This window comes from Ruditapes philippinarum, unplaced genomic scaffold (assembly GCF_026571515.1).
Source record: "Ruditapes philippinarum isolate M1 unplaced genomic scaffold, ASM2657151v2 ctg1097_1_1_1_1, whole genome shotgun sequence".
NCBI classification, from domain to species: domain Eukaryota; kingdom Metazoa; phylum Mollusca; class Bivalvia; order Venerida; family Veneridae; genus Ruditapes; species Ruditapes philippinarum.
In genome coordinates, this window is record NW_026859753.1 from 86320 (window position 1) to 104365 (window position 18046).

At 32.9% G+C, this 18046-nt stretch overlaps 1 protein-coding gene across 1 annotated transcript in view; it reads left to right on the top strand.

Moving 5' to 3' along the window:
- Nucleotides 1–496: 496 nt before the first annotated feature.
- Nucleotides 497–18046, top strand: part of LOC132757794 (uncharacterized) — a 29905-nt gene continuing 12355 nt past the window's right edge. The window contains exons 1-12 of the mRNA XM_060749182.1: nucleotides 497–634; nucleotides 1790–2074; nucleotides 4693–4844; nucleotides 9507–9711; nucleotides 10127–10282; nucleotides 11114–11252; nucleotides 11849–12005; nucleotides 12892–12975; nucleotides 14388–14550; nucleotides 15092–15222; nucleotides 15855–15953; nucleotides 17281–17547. Of these exons, the coding sequence (XP_060605165.1) occupies nucleotides 1870–2074; nucleotides 4693–4844; nucleotides 9507–9711; nucleotides 10127–10282; nucleotides 11114–11252; nucleotides 11849–12005; nucleotides 12892–12975; nucleotides 14388–14550; nucleotides 15092–15222; nucleotides 15855–15953; nucleotides 17281–17547 (1758 nt within the window). The 5' untranslated portion in view covers nucleotides 497–634; nucleotides 1790–1869. The remainder of the gene's footprint in view (nucleotides 635–1789; nucleotides 2075–4692; nucleotides 4845–9506; nucleotides 9712–10126; nucleotides 10283–11113; nucleotides 11253–11848; nucleotides 12006–12891; nucleotides 12976–14387; nucleotides 14551–15091; nucleotides 15223–15854; nucleotides 15954–17280; nucleotides 17548–18046) is intronic.

Consider the following 18046-nt stretch of genomic DNA (forward strand, 5'->3'; position numbering starts at 1 on the left):
TGTTTTTCGAGTTCGAGTTTTCAATCGCGCACATTTTAGTATGATTTTTACTCAAAATATCACGAAAACGTTGATGACATTGTTTCGTTTTTATCATTCAATTAAGAAATATTAATGTACGTCATTATAGAGAACTGAATACATTTTTTTTAATTCATTTTGAATCTTTTAAATTAATTAGCCACATTTGTATGTATTCATTTTTTTTATAAAATATACGACGAACTAAATACAAGTACGCTATTACGCTTTAAAATGCTGAATAAGTGACTTTTCAGGCGAAAAATCGTATGCTTTCATACCTTTATGTCAATATTGATGTAAACAGATAATTAAAGAAATTCGAGCTAGATGATCTGTATAGTTTATTTAATAGTTTTAAGAATATCTTTAATTATACTCGTAAGTACCTATCAATATACGAGAGAAACCTCATTTAGTAATACATGTACATGTATTATAAAGCTAAAAATACACTGTGCTAAAAATAGAATATTTCACAACACTGTGTAAAGTAATGATGAAATACATTCAGAAGAGCTGTAATTGTGAAAATATAGCTATATATTATAATAGTTAGGTCCTTTTATAAAAATCTGCAGAAAAAATATGAAGGATTTTACATAAGTATAAGGTATGATATTATTATTATCATTATATATAACACAAGTTTATAATATATAATTATGTAGTTATAATTATACATGCTAGTTTAGATCGATATCAGTATATACTTTAGATATACAACTGCATACCAGGCTTATAACGTTTAATCTTCTAACATTTTGATATGTCATTCGGTTTTTAAGTAGAATTCTATTAAAAAAATTTAGTCAGTTTGAGTATATATAAATCTCGTGTTATAATTTAATTGTAAACTAAGCTCATCTTTGTGTAAAGTACGATTTTAAACTAACGGTTTCATGTTATAGCTGGGGTTTAAAATGTTCTTAATTCATAGATTGTTTTTATACGATTAGTTTTGGTACCTTAAATGTTCGTTTTGGCAATAAGTGTGTTAGTTTTGATACTCTATATGTTAGTTTCGGTACCTTAAATGTTTGTTCTGGCATTCTGTTAGTTTCGGTACTCTATATGTTAGTTTTGATATGTTAGTTTTGGTACCTTATATAAATATGTTCTTATATTCTGTATGTTTGTTTTGGTACTGTAATTTTTCGTTTTTGTGCTCTATATATTCATTACTGTAGTACTAAATGTTCGTACTGGTGCTCTATTTGTGCATAAGTATTGTATAAATATATTTGATATGGCTATGCAATGATTGGCACGCTTATTATATCTTAATATCAGTATATTGTAAAATTGATTTGATGAAGACGACATACATGTACTATTTCGATGAACGAAGGGCGACCCGAAAAACATATGAAGTCTTGCCAGTTTTCTTATAAAATTTGTCATTCACGTGATTGTAACTTCTGCTAACATGCATTGTTTATTAATGAATAAAACATGAAAAGGTTAAACATTATTAATAGAGAAAGTTTTAGTATTTTATAACATGCGGATATATCAAAAAATAACATAAAATAAAAGCTATCTCAAAGGACCTGTAGCTCGTTAGAAAACACATATCCAACAAGTGCGTCTCCTTAAATGATATTAAGATTAACATTTGATGAATAGTTGAGATATTATTCCATGTTGTACTAGTTTACTAGTGTGAATGCTTTATGATGATTTATAACATGATATTGAGAAAAAAATGTATAATATGTAAAAACACTAGAGAATAACGAATTTATCTAAGCTTTAAACTATCTAGTTTACAAAACGGTGACATCATCATCACTCGAATCAACGACTTGCTTACTGCTGGAATAAACCCTAACATCAGCGAGAACCATGACATCCGTGGACCCGCCAAAAGCCTGGGTGACCATCGAGACCGTGGTATCAGAGAAACCAATGTCCGCCGATGACACACCAAGGTCAGCCGATGATAAATCTAGGAGCGACGAGGAGAAATCTAGGAGCGATGAAGTAAACTGCATGAGAGGTGATGAGAATCCGGCGAACGACAATGAGGAAAGAGGACCCATTGCGAAAGGTAAGTAAAATGCAATTACATAATATACTTTGTATTCATGTAACGGGACGCAGATTGCGGCGCATATTTCCGATCCTTAACCGGCTTTACATCGTTCACTATCTATTCGGGTGGTTTTGAAAAATATAATCTCTGCTACTTCAAAAATCCGTTAAATTTTATGGTATATTGAATTTTTATTTTTCCGTCAGAATTTACTATTTTTAGAACTATAGTATCACGGTTCATATTTGGGGAGACGATGTGTAAGTTATGGAAGCGTCCTGGTGCCAATTCATAATGTTCTATAAAAAAATAAACTCCTACGTAGGAGATAAAAAAAAGCCTAATTAGGAGTTTATAACTCCTACGTCGGACTTTTAAACTCCTACGTAGGACTTTATAAGTCCTACGTAGGACTTTGTAACTCCTACGTAGGACTTTATAACTCCTACGTAGGGGATAAAAAAAGCCTAATTATGACTTTATAACTCCTACGTAGGACTTTAGAACTCCTACGTAGGACTTTACAAGTCCTTAGTAGGATACATATCAAAGTACTGAAAGCACAGAGTTCGACGGACATGTATGCTAGAGTATAACTTAAGATAGCATATTATGTAGGAAAATAAATTATATGTTTCAAGTTGTAATTGTGGCAAGCCGCTTTATTAAATACCCGTAGTGTGTAGCCAGAGATGATTTTGTCATTCTCTGCAAATATTAAGCGATGATTATGTATTATGTACGTTTAGTTATATTGATTATACAATGTATGGGTTAAACTTTGTTCAAAGTAGGATATAATTCATTATTAAACACCGCCTCCGTGGTCGTGTGGTTAAAGTCGATGACTTCTAATCCAGTTACCTCTCTGGCGTGGGTTCGATCCCCGGGAGATGCTTTGGTAGTATAGCGCGGAGGAAGGTAGCACAGTACTGGTGTAACTCTCCAGGAACGATGGTTAGGAAACTACCCGCATATATGACTAAAATGCTGTTGGGAAAAGGCGTAGATTGAAACAAACAAATCATTAATAAACATATGCATGCATAATGCTCCGCAAACCGTATTCTTCTTAAGGAACAAGACACTTCACTACTCCTCTTGTCCCCTTTAAGGATTTAATTATTTGAAACGGCCGAAAATGGATAAATTGTTCTTTTTGTTCAGCTTGTTCGTATGGAAAAAGTAATCGTTAAAGCCTTTTAGAAATTTGATATATTCATATTTCAGAAATGCTTGTTGTCGAGTAAATTTTTCAAATAGCTGTAATGATATTTTTCGGGATACATCGCCAATGCTTACAGACACCTCACTCTAAGACACTGTACACTCTAGAAACCTGAGACACTTTATTAAAATGTGAAGTGTGGCGGCATGGCCATGTGACTAGTAACCTAATGATCGCTAGCCGCATGGGTTCAAACCCCGTTAGGCGCAAGCTGTTGTTTCCTTGGGCAAGAAACTTTATCCTACGTAGGAGATACAAACTCCTAATTAGGATTTTTTATCCCCTACGTAGGAGTTATAAAGTCCTACGTAGGAGTTAAATAGTCCTACGTAGGAGTTTAAAAGTCCTACGTAGGAGTTATAAACTCCTAATTAGGCTTTTTAATCTCCTACGTAGGAGTTATAAAGTCCTACGTAGGACTTATAAACTCCTACGTAGGACTTATAAACTCCTACGTAGGAGTTATAAAAACCTACGTAGGACTTTATAAGTCCTTAGTAGGAGTTACCAACTCCTAATTAGGCTTTTTTTATCTCCCACTTAGGAGTTTATTTTTTTATAGAACATTATGAATTGGCACCAGGACGCTTCCGTAGTAAGTGGCCGGATAGCTCAGTCGGTAGAGCAGCGGTACGGTATCCCAAGGTATTTGGGTTCAAGTCCTGGTCAAGCTTCACATTTTTCTCACCCTGTTACATTTGGCACCCAACGGGGGACCATGAATGAATATAGCTCATTGCTCTGTGACTCTATGAAATTCGAGAACGAATTTCAATAAACCAGGTCAGATCTGTTCACTATTTTGTTTGTTTACTATTAAGGGGTGACGCTGTGTGAGCGGCCGGATAGGTCAGTCGGCAGAGCCGTGGTACGGTATTCCAAGAGTTCCAATTCAAATCCCGGCCAGGCGGCATATTTTTCTAAGCAATATCATACTCTTACAGACAGTAGATTAAAAGATATTCAATGATAAGACAAACATTTGTAATCCCGTTCCCGACTTCCAATGATGCTACAGTGCTCAATCACCATTCCCATGTTCTTTGGTTAAAGTTGACTAATTGAATAAAACATAATGAACAAACGTGCTTAAAATTTAATGATAATAGTGCGTATATATCACAAATCTTATAATTTCTCTCTTTCATTTAATTGTAAATAATACTTAAATATTTTGAACAGCAATATCAGGCAAAAGCTGTAATTATCTATACATGTATATGGAGTGATATTAAAATTTAAACGTCGTTGATTCTACTTATATGAAAGCCTGAGATTATGCATGGTGGGATATGTAAGGTTTTACTCCACCACCAGTAAAGCTGGAAAGTCGCCATATGACCTCTAATGTGTTAGTTTAACTTTAAAAAAGAAAACAGAATAGAAGAAAAATGTCTCGTTTCAGGTTCGATATCAGAGCATGGCATTTATAGCAGTGAACAGTTTATGACAGTAAATATAGAAGTGTCACAAGATGATGAACAGCTACACAATAAAACACATTTGGTCCTTGTGGTCGACAACAGTGGTTCCATGGCTGGTAACCCTTGGAAACAGGTGAATATGAATCATTTTAGGCATGCATACATTAAAAGTTTCATTAAAAGTGGGTGCGATCCATAAAATTTAGGCCTTTGAAAATAGAAAGGTTAAGTCGAGTAAATGGACAAAGGTAAGTAAAGTGATAGGAAATATTTTTTATCATGTGAACATACAAAGTATATGCATACATGTTGTGTTAAAGGGCAAATATAAGTCGAGAGTAAGACAGGTCGAGTTTAAGGGCAAATATATGCCGAGTGAAAGACATGTCGTGTTAAAGGGCAAATATAAGTCGAGAGAAAGACAGGTCGAAATTAAGGGCAAATATAAGTCGAGAGAAAGATAAGTCGTTTTAAAGGGCAAATATATTTAGAGAGAAAGACAGGTTGAGTAAAAGGGCAAATATATGTCGAGTGAAAGACATGTCGTGTTAAAGGGCAAATATAAGTCGACAGAAAGACATGTCGTGTTAAAGGGAAAATATAAGTCGAGACAAAGACAGGTCGTGATAAAGAGCAAATGTAAGTCGAGTGAAAGACATGTCGTGTTATAGGGCAAATATAAGTCGAGTTAAAGGGCAAATATAAGTCGAGAGAACGACAAGTCTTGATAAAGGGCAAATATATGTCGAGAGAAAGACAGGTCGAGTTAAAGGGCAAATATCAGTCGAGATAAAGACAGATCGAGTTTAAGGGCAAAAATATGTCGAGTGAAAGACATGTCATGTTAAAGGACAAATATAAGTCGACAGAAAGACATGTTGTGTTAAAGGGCAAATATAAAATATGATAAGCAAGATCAACAAGGAAAGGCGGCGTTCAATGAACGCAACCCCCATATGACCAAGCAACAAGAACCCAATGGCAAGGAGCCCAGGCGGACCCCAAACAAATAAAATGAATCCCCGCCAAGTGAAATTCTAACAGTTGTCATGGTTACAAAAGGTTAAATAAGTATAAAAGTAAACCCAATGACCATAACAAAAGTACTCAATGTCCTAAAGGAAGACAGAGCAACAAGAAAATCACCTACAAGGGCCCGACGAAGCAAGGCAGAAGACGAACATTAAGACAATTCAGTCCCAAAGGGCTTTACGAACTATCCATCATAGAGTCTCCCACTTGGTCCGTCAGATGCAATCAAAAGAGGAAAGCGTAGTGTCCAACTGTAAAAGGGTTGAACACTAAACATGCAGTATGTCTTAAAATAGTAGGGTCATAACCTCTTTTAATAAAACGTTTAATGATTTTAGTAAAAACAGCAGAAAAATTACCATGACCCAAAATCTTACGAAGTTTGTAAACCACATCGCCATAAAAACCAGGCTGGCTAATCCCTTTTAAATAGGGTATTACCAAACCTGACATAAATGTTGTCTAAAAGAAAAGAGAGTGCTCTACAAACTTCGTCACAGGTCCACATAGTATAATGTTTAACAATACCGTTAGTAAAAAAAGCTTTGTTAGAATTACATGCTAGAAAGGTAACTTTTTCCCGTGCAAAAGTTTTCTGAATTAGGGAAATTAGTTTATCATTGATTAATTTATGTGGCAAAGTTGTATAAAGTGTAGAAAAATCGTATGTACTGACAGTTGAAGCTTGAAAGTTATTAATTTTGAATTTATCCAAGATTTCACCAGAATTTTTAATTGACCAAAAGAGATGTTTGCCTGTGTTTTCATAGACTTTATCACAATATCTAATTACATGTGTTTTAATGGCAGTCAAACAAGACGTCAATAAAATAGAAAGTTTACTTGTAGTGCAAGATGTAGAATTAGCAATAAATCTGGCTTTGTAAGGTTTTTTATGTAATTTAGGAATCCAATACATAATAGGAAGTTTGAGTTCTTTTTCATTAATTTGGACTTTAAGATTAGAAATATTAGTAAAATGATTGTTTACAATGTCTTTTTCGGAGGCAGAGGTTTTAGAATACGCATTAGTGCTATTTAGTTCCTTATGCAAAACGTTAATGTAATGGATTCGTCAAACAATTATAATATTATTAGCCGCCTTGTCTGCTGGCACCAAAACAAATTTTGAATGAAAAGCTAGAATATCTTTTTTCAGATGTCTTAAAGTAAGTTTTGGTTTAGGTGGCAAAAGATGTTCATTTCCACGATAAAAATTAATACGTGAATCAATAATTTTAAAGATGATACGTTTCCATGTAACTAGAGCATTACTATCCGCATTTTCACGGCGACACCATTTGACCGAAAAATCCTCTATAGATTCAGCAATCTGACCACGACAAGCATTAAAATCAATCTCAGAAGGAATTCTGTATTTAGGTCCTTTCAAGAATAAGTTACGAATTCTTTTGTCTGCAATTATATCAAAATTACCAGTGATTATATGGCCAAAATCTGAATTACAGAATTTAGAAGTATTTAAGTATATAAGTCGAGAGTAAGACAGGTCGAATTTAAGGGCAAATATATGCCGAGTGAAAGACATGTCGTGTTAAAGGGCAAATATAAGTTGAGAGAAAGACAGGTCGAAATTAAGGGCAAATATAAGTCGAGAGAAAGACACATCGTGCTAATGGGCAGATATAAGTCGAGTGAAAGACATGTCGAGTTAAAGGACAAATATAAGTCAAGAGAAAGACAAGTCGTTTTAAAGGGCAAATATATTTAGAGAGAAAGACAGGTCGAGTAAAAGGGCAAATATATGTCGAGTGAAAGACATGTCGTGTTAAAGGGCAAATATAAGTGGAGAGAAAGACATGTCGTGTTAAAGGGCAAATATAAGTCGAGACAAAGACAGGTCGTGTTAAAGAGCAAATATAAGTCGAGTGAAAGACATGTCGTGTTAAAGGGCAAATATAAGTCGAGTAAAAGCGCAAATATAAGTGGAGAGAACGACAAGTCTTGATAAAGGGCAAATATATGTCGAGAGCAAGACAGGTCGAGTTAAAGGGCAAATATAAGTAGAGATAAAGACAGATCGAGTTTAAGGGCAAATATATGTCGAGTGAAAGACATGTCATGTTAAAGGACAAATATAAGTCGAGAGAAAGACATGTTGTGTTAAAGGGCAAATATAAGTCGAGAGTAAGACAGGTCGAGTTTAACGGCAAACATATGCCGAGTGAAAGACATGTCGTGTTAAAGGGCAAATATAAGTCGAGAGAAAGACACATCGTGTTAATGGGCAAATATAAGTCGATTGAAAGACATGTCGTATAAAAGGGCAAATATAAGTCGAGAGAAAGACAAGTCGTTTTAAAGGGCAAATATATTTAGAGAGAAAGACAGGTCGAGTAAAAGGGCAAATATATGTCGAGTGAAAGACATGTCGTGTTAAAGGGCAAATATAAGTTGAGAGAAAGTCGTGTTAAAGGGCAAATATAAGTCGAGACAAAGACAGGTCGTGTTAAAAGGCAAACATAAGTCGAGTGAAAGACATGTCGTGTTAAAGGGCAAATATAAGTCAAGAGAAAGACACATCGTGTTAATGGGCAAATATAAGTCGAGTGAAAGACATGTTGTATAAAAGGGCAAATATAAGTCGAAAGAAAGATAAGTCGTTTTAAAGGGCAAATATATTTAGAGAGAAAAACAGGTCGAGTAAAAGGGCAAATATATGTCGAGTGAAAGACATGTCGTGTTAAAGGGCAAATATAAGTGGAGAGAAAGACATGTCGTGTTAAAGGGCAAATATTAGTCGAGACAAAGACAGGTCGTGTTAAAGAGCAAAAATAAGTCGAGTGAAAGACATGTCGTGTTAAAGGGCAAATATAAGTCGAGGAAAAGGGCAAAGATATGTCGAGAGAAAGACAAGTCATGTTAAAAGCCAAATATATGTCGAGTGAAAGACATGTCGTGTTAAAGGACAAATATAGGTCGAGACAAGGACAGGTCGTGTTAAAGAGCAAATATAAGTCGAGTGAAAGACATGTCGTTTTAAAGGGCAAATTTATGTCAAGATAAAGGCAGGTCGAGTAAAAGGGCAAATATAAGTCGAGAGAAAGACAAGTCGAGGTAAGGGCAAATATATGTCGAATGAAAGACAGGTCATGTTAAAGGGCAAATATAAGTCGAGAGAAAGACAGGTCGAGTAAAAGGGCAAATATAAGTCGAGAGAAAGACAAGTCGAGTTAAAGGGCAAATATATGTCGAATGAAAGACAGGTCATGTTAAAGGGCAAAGATAAGTTGAGGAGAAAGACAGATCGAGTTAAAGGGCATATATAAGTCGGGTGAAAGATAACAGGGTTAACCAATGTAAGGACATAGATCGGTCGAGAGAAAGGACAAGTGGAGTGAAAGTGAGTACGCCAGGAATTACGCCATCGGCGAAGTTGAAAATGTTTTTATTTATTTATTTATTTTCGTTGCACTTTGGTTTTTGACCAATTTTTTACCATAAGAGCCTCAAAGATATTGTCTGAGAAAGATCAGATAAAATTAAATGTTTGGTCCCATCTGACATAAATTATTATATCGGTTTTTGTAATATTTGGTGCGTAAATGGTCTCGAACTAATTTACTAATTTTCTAGAGTCAATGGAATTATTTCTATCTTAATGCAGACAACAAATATGTATAAAAGAAATAAATGCTGGGAGCAGTTACGCGAGTATTTTAATCGTGTGCAATCATCAACTCATTCTATATGACCACTCATTGTCGAATTCGATTCAAGTTTTGATCTATTTTAATTTTAGGTAAAAGAGTCTCTACATGCAATTATCGACTCCAGCATAGACATGGCACATTTCAAGACTGATCTTATTGTGTACAATGCCACTGCAACTCATGTTCATTTTATTAAATCCAATTATAAAAAGACAATAGATGACCTTAAAGCAGGTGGAATGACGAATTTTGTTGCTGCTTTTGAAAAAGTGACTGAAATAGTGTCAAAAACAGGTAAAAGCATTTAATTACGACAAGACACATTGACAGTTTTTTTATTTATCAATAAAGATAACATTTGACCCGAGAAAGGGGGGATTTATAAGATCATTCATATGAAAACAAAGACTTATCGAATTGAAACAGTATCTCTGATAGCACAGTATGGAAATTACGTTATATAACATGAATGACCAATCAAATTTCCACTTCAGTTTATTCTATTTGATGATTACTAATTATTTTCTTTTATAAATGGTTGATACACATTGATATAAATTATATATATCATTGTTAAAAAAAAACAGTTTTTGATTTATGTACATCGAAAACAAAATACAAGTCATGATTTAAAAGACGCATCCTTTTAAACTGATTTTTCTATTAATATTGAAATAAATGTTTGTACTTTGTAAATATATGTTTACAGGTGCGGACTATAAACAGACGGTGGTTGTTCTTCTAACCGATGGACAAGACACATGTAGCAACCAGGTGAAGCTGTCGGGCCTGATCCCAAACCTGGAAAAAGGATTAAAACGATGTTCAAAACAAACAATTGTTCATGCTGTTGGTTTCTCTAAAGGTGTTTACGATCTGTTCACAAATAATTATTAGATTTGATAAACAACATATTCGCATTCACACAAACTAGTTAAAATATTCAATTTGTATTCATTAGTTCAGTACTTTCATATCTGCCATGGACTAACCAATGAATAAACACTGGTCACGATGATCTCACTAGAGCACTATATCACATATCTAAAGAAGAAGACAAATTTAAACATATAATAATAATGATAATAATAATAATAATAATAATAATAATAATAATAATAATAATAATAATAATAAAGATTTTATTTAATCGAGAGAACAAACATATCAATCTTCCATGAGGCCCTCAACAAGGAACAATATTAATTTAACATATTCAAACTATTCAAATACATAAATGTAAAACATACAGGAGATTATCAATTTGTATACTTCAATGTGTAATAAAACCTCAAGTGTAAGGTTTTAAAATGGTTAACAGATTTAGCAGACTTAATATAATCAGGTAGGCCGTTCCAAATACAAGATCCAGAATAAACAAAAGACTTACGAAATTGTTCAGTATTTGGTCTAGGGGTATAAAGTTGAAAATCAGACGATGAACGCAAAATGCGAGTATGAACATCTGACGATAAAATGAAATTATTCAAGAAACTGCACATATTTTAGCTTGACTTTTTTTTCTTTTCAGATAAAAATGGAAAACATGTAAAAAAAATCTTTAATTTTCTTGTTAAAGATTTGTTTAAATCGTTTATTTGTATGTTTTTTTTTTCTAAAGTTAAAAAAGAAGTCTAGCGTTGTCCGCTCCTCCCGGCGTTGGCTCTTGTTAGTAAGGTCTTGACATATTTTGCAGAGCACGACTTCCGGTTTCTGAAGAAAGTAGCAGAAAAAGGTGGAACCAGCCCGGGTATGTTTCGATATTGTGAACCAGGTGATGAAAAACAGGCTCTACAAGCTAAACTTGATGAATTATTTGATTTTATTCTTGAAAGGTAATATTGTAAACTGATTTTAACTTTCTGTTTCCAACTTTCAAAAATGGCGTAGGAATATCTGGTTTTATTTACCTCATGACTATTTTTGCTAATATAAACTATCAAAAATGGATCAATCACTGCGTGTTAGGAAACAATTAAGTTTTTATGATGCGATTGTAACAGAAAAATAAAATTAAAATAACTTTGATAAAGCAAATGAACCCCAGTATCTTTTTAATGATACTTCCTTTTTGTTTTTTAATTGACGTGTCCACATTCTATCTTTGAAACTGGTCATTTTCAGTTTTAGAGATATCAAGATGAAATTTTGAAGTTGATTAGCAAACAGTATATAGCCTGGTGAAAGTGCGCGTGCAGGCTACCCTGGCTCTTTACAAGTGGTAAAGACTAATCATTTTCTTCTATTCTAGCAGTGTATGATCTCACTCAATTAAATCCGCCTGTTGTTGACAAAGTTTAAAATTTCAAAATGTTCAAAGGAGAATATGGTCATTTAGATAAATAAATATAAACATTAATAATATTATATTCTAAAGAAATCATGTTAGAGCGATTAGCTAAATACTAATTTTTAATGATATTTATTTAAGTGATACACGGAAGGTGACAGTCGAGATGGTAGGAGATACGAATTTCATAATTGGACCGGATAAACGATCCAAGTCTGCTTCTATCGTCGCAAAAGTCGCAAAAGATAAAGAAACACATGAGAAAATCAAAGGTAAAACAGAAAGAGATGCGAATTTAGTAATTCACTGTAAAGAATGGCAAGTTTAATAATATATGTCATATTTTGCGGTTCGGATGGAATATCCGTCCCGAGGTGACCCGCCCATTGGGCGGTAACAATTTAAGGCTAGCCGAGTTACCGCCCAATGGGCGGGTCACCTCAGGACGGAAATTCCTATCCGAACCGCAAACATATGTCAGATATTTTTTCTTGCATATTCTACTATATTCCATTATATTTTCTTACTAAGAACCGTTAGGGATCGCAGCTAAATTTCTATATCAATGTACGCGAGGCATGAAAATACATAGATGACGTAAGTGGCTAATTAGTCAAGTAGTGTTTGCAAGAATTTAGTATTTTGCTTTGATATTCCTTCGATATTGAAAAAATACAAATATATTGAGAGACATTAAGCTCTTGTCGTATAATATAATATCTTTCCAAAAGAAGGAGTGTTCAGTATTAGATACATGGCGAGAGAGTTATTGAAATAAGAGCTGCAGTCATCACCTTGAGGAAATATTGTATAGAACTATATACAAAATTGTACAAAACATTAAACCATACTACTCTGTACTGTATTGAAATGTATAATTGCTTTCTTAAGTGTAATTTACTGTAATGAACTTTTCTTTATTGTATTTAAATAAACATGTGTATTGTACTGTGCTTAAAACTGAATAAAACTATTCACTTTGCTGTGCTGCTATGCACTGTGATTTATTTTAATGCACTGTGATAATCCTAACTATACTGATCGTCCATAAACAGCTGTCCGGCACTATGCACTAGTAAGTGATGTACTGTAGCAGTCGCTGTATTGTGGCGCTGTGTCTGTTCTGAGTTGTTCTCTATTGTACTTCATTGCTGTATATGACAATATGTTGACCAAGCATTTAGCTGGTTGCAGATGCTTGGATATACAATAATAACCCTAACCAACTTCCAGCCCTTTCACTTTTTCTTGAATCCAGTATAAGAGTAGTACGTATTAATACATTCTTTCATCATCTTTAAAATCATTTAGCATCTTTAATTAAATGATTGTTTGTATAATTGTTTTGTTCCAATTATTACTGAGTAAGTCTACAAAGCCTCTACACGTATTAATGGTTAGTCAATAATATAAAAGGGTATACGATAAAAAAACAACATTGTATTTCACATAATTCTATAAAATCATCGGCATTCCTATAACAGTAACTAAGCCGTTATATGCTAATTAGTGGGCAGGATAATATGACTCTCAAAGTTTAGTCGATAAAATCTTACCCGCAAACCAAACTCCTAATGGAAAGCGATATGTTTACGGTTTAGCGTGTCTTCTTACTAAAGACCGTTAGGGATCGCAGCTAAATTTCTATATCAATGTACGCGAAGCATGAAAATACATAGATGACGTAAGAGGCTAATAAGTCAAGTAGTGTTTGCAAGAATTTAGTATTTTGCTTTGATATTCCTTCGATATTGAAAAAATACAAATATATTGAGAGACATTAAGCTCTTGTCGTATAATATAATATCTTTCCAAAAGAAGGAGTGTTCAGTATTAGATACATGGCGAGAGAGTTATTGAAATAAGAGCTGCAGTGTATCATCACCTTGAGGATATATTGTATAGAACTATATACAAAATTGTACAAAACATTAAACCATACTACTCTGTACTGTATTGAAATGTATAATGCTTTTCTTAAGTGTAATTTACTGTAATGAACTTTTCTTTATTGTATTTAAATAAACATGTGTATTGTACTGTGCTTAAACTGAATAAAACTATTCACTTTGCTGTGCTGCTATGCACTGTGATTTATTTTAATGCACTGTGATAATCCTAACTATACTGATCGTCCATAAACAGCTGTCCGGCACTATGCACTAGTAAGTGATGTACTGTAGCAGTCGCTGTATTGTGGCGCTGTGCTGTTCTGAGTTGTTCTCTATTGTACTTCATTGCTGTATATGACAATATGTTGACCAAGCATTTATATAAGTTTGAGCATATATTAGCGCCAACATTATGTTTAATCAAAAGAGGCTTTTTTAACTATAATAACTATCGCATTTACTAAGGCAGAACGTTTACAATGAGAAAGCTATTCTTTGATAATATGCTTCAACATAGTATCAATTAAGATGTCAGGCTTTTGTAACTTACTCGTTTTGACTGTGACACGTGTCCATGTCTGAAACTGTTACATTTCATTGCCGAGCTGAGACACGTTGTTCAAATGGTTTCACAGAATAGGAACATGCCTTTGACGTCATACAGGTCAAACAAATAACGCAAACATTTGATACTTTCAATTGTCAATAAGTAATTATATGCGAAAAAATGTAGGAGATTTATTCACGGTTGTTTGTTTTCATTCACAAGTTTATCCCATTATTTCCAGGATGGTTCAACAAGGCGTGTATCCATCCCATGTGAAATTGTTAACATGACGCACAAATTGGTAGACAAAGTACCTGAAAAGACCCGATGGAGACTGCGAATACTTGAAAGAAATGTTGACAATTTATTGAATAAAACTGTCGATGATGTCGCAAAAAAAGAAGGTTGTAAATTGTTTTTAAAATATGAAAAACAAGATTCACAAGTGAAAGCAATCCCACTATTACACTTCAGGTCCGCAATTGTGATTGTTTGGAATTTATGTATTTAACATACCGTCACATTTATGTATTTAACATACCGTCACAAGTGAAAATTTACAATATGTCGTGTATTATAACTGCAATATTATAATTATGAGTAGATATAATATTACTTCGTGTTTATTATTATTTACAATCAGTCAATTTTGGAAAGCATGATAGTAGGTAGTTATTTACCTGGAAATATTAGAAGTTGAGAAAATCGTTCCGTAATGTAATTTAATACCGATCGTATAACGGCGACAAGAACTTCCAGTAATAAAACCATCCTGCTACATTTTTAGTTTGTTTCCTTTTTTATACACGTTTTGCCGGAATATGAGTACGTTTCGCCTTATATAGATAATTGTTCTTATTTAGTGTTTCAAATATTTGTTCAAGTTATCAAATAATATCACAAGCATTGCACGAAATGGTATCATGTTTGCTGACCTTTTTTCAGATGTGTCAAAATTGCAAGCAAGAGTTGAAAAGATCCAAGATAGTCTGTCTAAAACTAAAGTGTTTGGTAATGGAATCAATAAAGCAGATCGGCAGGAGATGTTTGAACTTATCAGAGATGTTCAAACCAATGTAAGAAACATTTGTCTCTAAATACAAATATCAAATAGGAATCATTTACACTGTATTTAAATTCTAAAACTTTTTTTTTTCAATTTGAAATCTTGGCGTTTAAATGATGCTTTCTGTTGAAAAACACGTGTTAACAAAGCCTACGTAAGAATTCTGTTTTCCAAAATGTTTGAACCTTACGTGTAGTACATAACGATGTATGAATGTCTGCAAAGAAAGTATACGCCAAAACAAATATCAATGATTGTAAAAGTTTTTCGTGTTTTTGTTTCTTTGAGGTTTTTTGTGCTTTTATCAACGGGAAATCAAATACATTATCCTGCAAAAGAAATTTGGTCAAGTTCTCTTTAACCACAAAGAAAGAGATAATTTATTTTCCTCTTTAACTGTTTAAAGAAAAGACTGTTATGAAAAATGATAATATAGAAATTTGAATGGCAAAAATTCTCCTTAACCGCCGGGGGTTCATATCCTATCAGGGACTGTATAGGTAAATTAAACCACGGTAAAATATGGTTTTTAATTTATTTAAGACCACACCTCTTTACTTATTTATTTCAATCCTTGTCACAAAATGTGAAATTATATAATGTAATATGGTTTATATAAATTGTTCATCAATTGTTCACCAGTTGGATCAAGTACAAAAGATGTTGGCAGAATATATGAGGAGTGGCACAGATTCTATATCACTGTTAGCAAGAGCTCACGATATGAGATACCAGGCTGTGGTAAAAACATATTTAATGCTATTCTACTAGTAATACATGTATATAAATGTCCAGTTCTATATCCACATATCAATTTATTGTGTTAAAATTTCCTATCCGAGTTAACTTAAAAAAACTAAATTTCTCGTTTTGTATGTGAGATGATACAGCGGTTGCTAAGGGGCTTGAATGTTTACTTGTATTAACCGTTACCAACCATTAACATGCTCAATCAGACCGAGCTGACAACTTTTTACAGTGGTGTATTGAACATTCGTCAGTGTAGCAACATTTCACTCTATTTTACACTCCTTTTAATCAGGACTTCATCGTATTGATAGTGCTATTTTATTTATTATATAATAAGATAAAATCAGTCATGTTCTGAAAAGCACCTCTCGTTTCTTAAATTAAATTGAATGTCTCATTTATATATGTGTGTATATATATATATATATATATATATATATATATATATATATATATATATATATATATATATATATATATATATATATATATATATATATATATATATATATATATATATATATATATTTATTACCCTTCCAGATTTTTTCCGCCTTTTTGATTGGATATTGATCACCAGAAAGAAATTGATATTACCGAGCCAGACGGGTAATATACACACTAAATTTCCCCGTTGGATACCCCAAGTTGTAAAAAACATGCGCTATGGCGATGCGCGTACGGTTTGATTTTACGCGATGTAAATTCCGATTTACAAGCACTTTTTAACTGTCAAATGATAAATATTTACCAAAATAGAGTAATGATACATATTCTCATCAGTATTGAAAACAAATATGACCTTGTGAAAGCTTGATATTAATTCCAAAAAAGCGCGTTCAACAGACTACTCCTTTTCTCTTGTTTACATTTGTTAGGTTCGAAAGAAACTACGTCATGTATATGTGACGTCATGTTGTGGTGAATGGGTACCCTAAAGGGAATCTTATTTCGACGTTTCATTTGAAGTAGCAATGATTTATTTTAAAATCGTCTTAACTCGACAGAGGAAGGGTAATAAAATTATTATTTTGGTTTTTGAGTGATATATGTGGATATATTACCTGTCAAGATAAAATATCACCCTCGCCTAACGGCTCGGGTGATATAAAATCTTGACAGGTAATATATCCACATATATCACTCAAAAACTAAAATAACATATAATATATATATATATATATATATATATATATATATATATATATATATATATATATATATATATATATATATATATATATATATATATATATATATATTGTTTATTATTTATTCATTCATAATTTTATTATTTATTTATTTATTTATTTTTTAGTTCAACAAAGGCAGACGACAGCGAATCATGGACAAACGGGCATCTAAAAACATGCAGCACGCTGCAAACGCCCAGAAACATTTAAATCAACTCGTTGTTAATCAGGAGGAAATCAGAAATATATCCCAGGATGCAAATGATTTCTATTTTTGTGTAATGTCCCAGAATTCTGTACAAGATATTCTGTTAGGAGATGAAGTAGAGGATGCGATTGGCTTTAGCTTAGCAGTAATGAGAAGCGAACTTGTTCTTGATGAACCAACATTGGTAAACCCATCTTCTTTGAATGATTAGTTTAGTTTTAATCTAATTTAAAAAATATATATCACATATGAAGATTATAAAAAGGAGATGTATATCTTAGTTTTGTTAAATTGATATTTATAGTATTTACTGTATTTAATAGGTTTTGATGGCTGATGAAGTCACATGGTCAAAACATATTGTGTATATGAGTTGAGAGCCCTAAAATATTTATTGGTTTTCTTGAAACCTCTTTAATGACAATGTTCTTGAGATAAAGTTTGTAATAGTTCATGTTAAAGGCATTGTTATGTAGTAAAATTGAATGGATGCTTGTGCAACACTTTGCATCGATAGCGTGAATCATTCTCCACAATACTTTATGCAGATATATGCCGCACTCAAATACTTTTATTTCCTTTTTATTGCAACCAATTCATTAACACGTCAATTTGCTAATTAACTCCTGAGATTGTTGTAAATTACAATTTTTTTAAAATCTAGAGCGTTGTACGTGTACTTT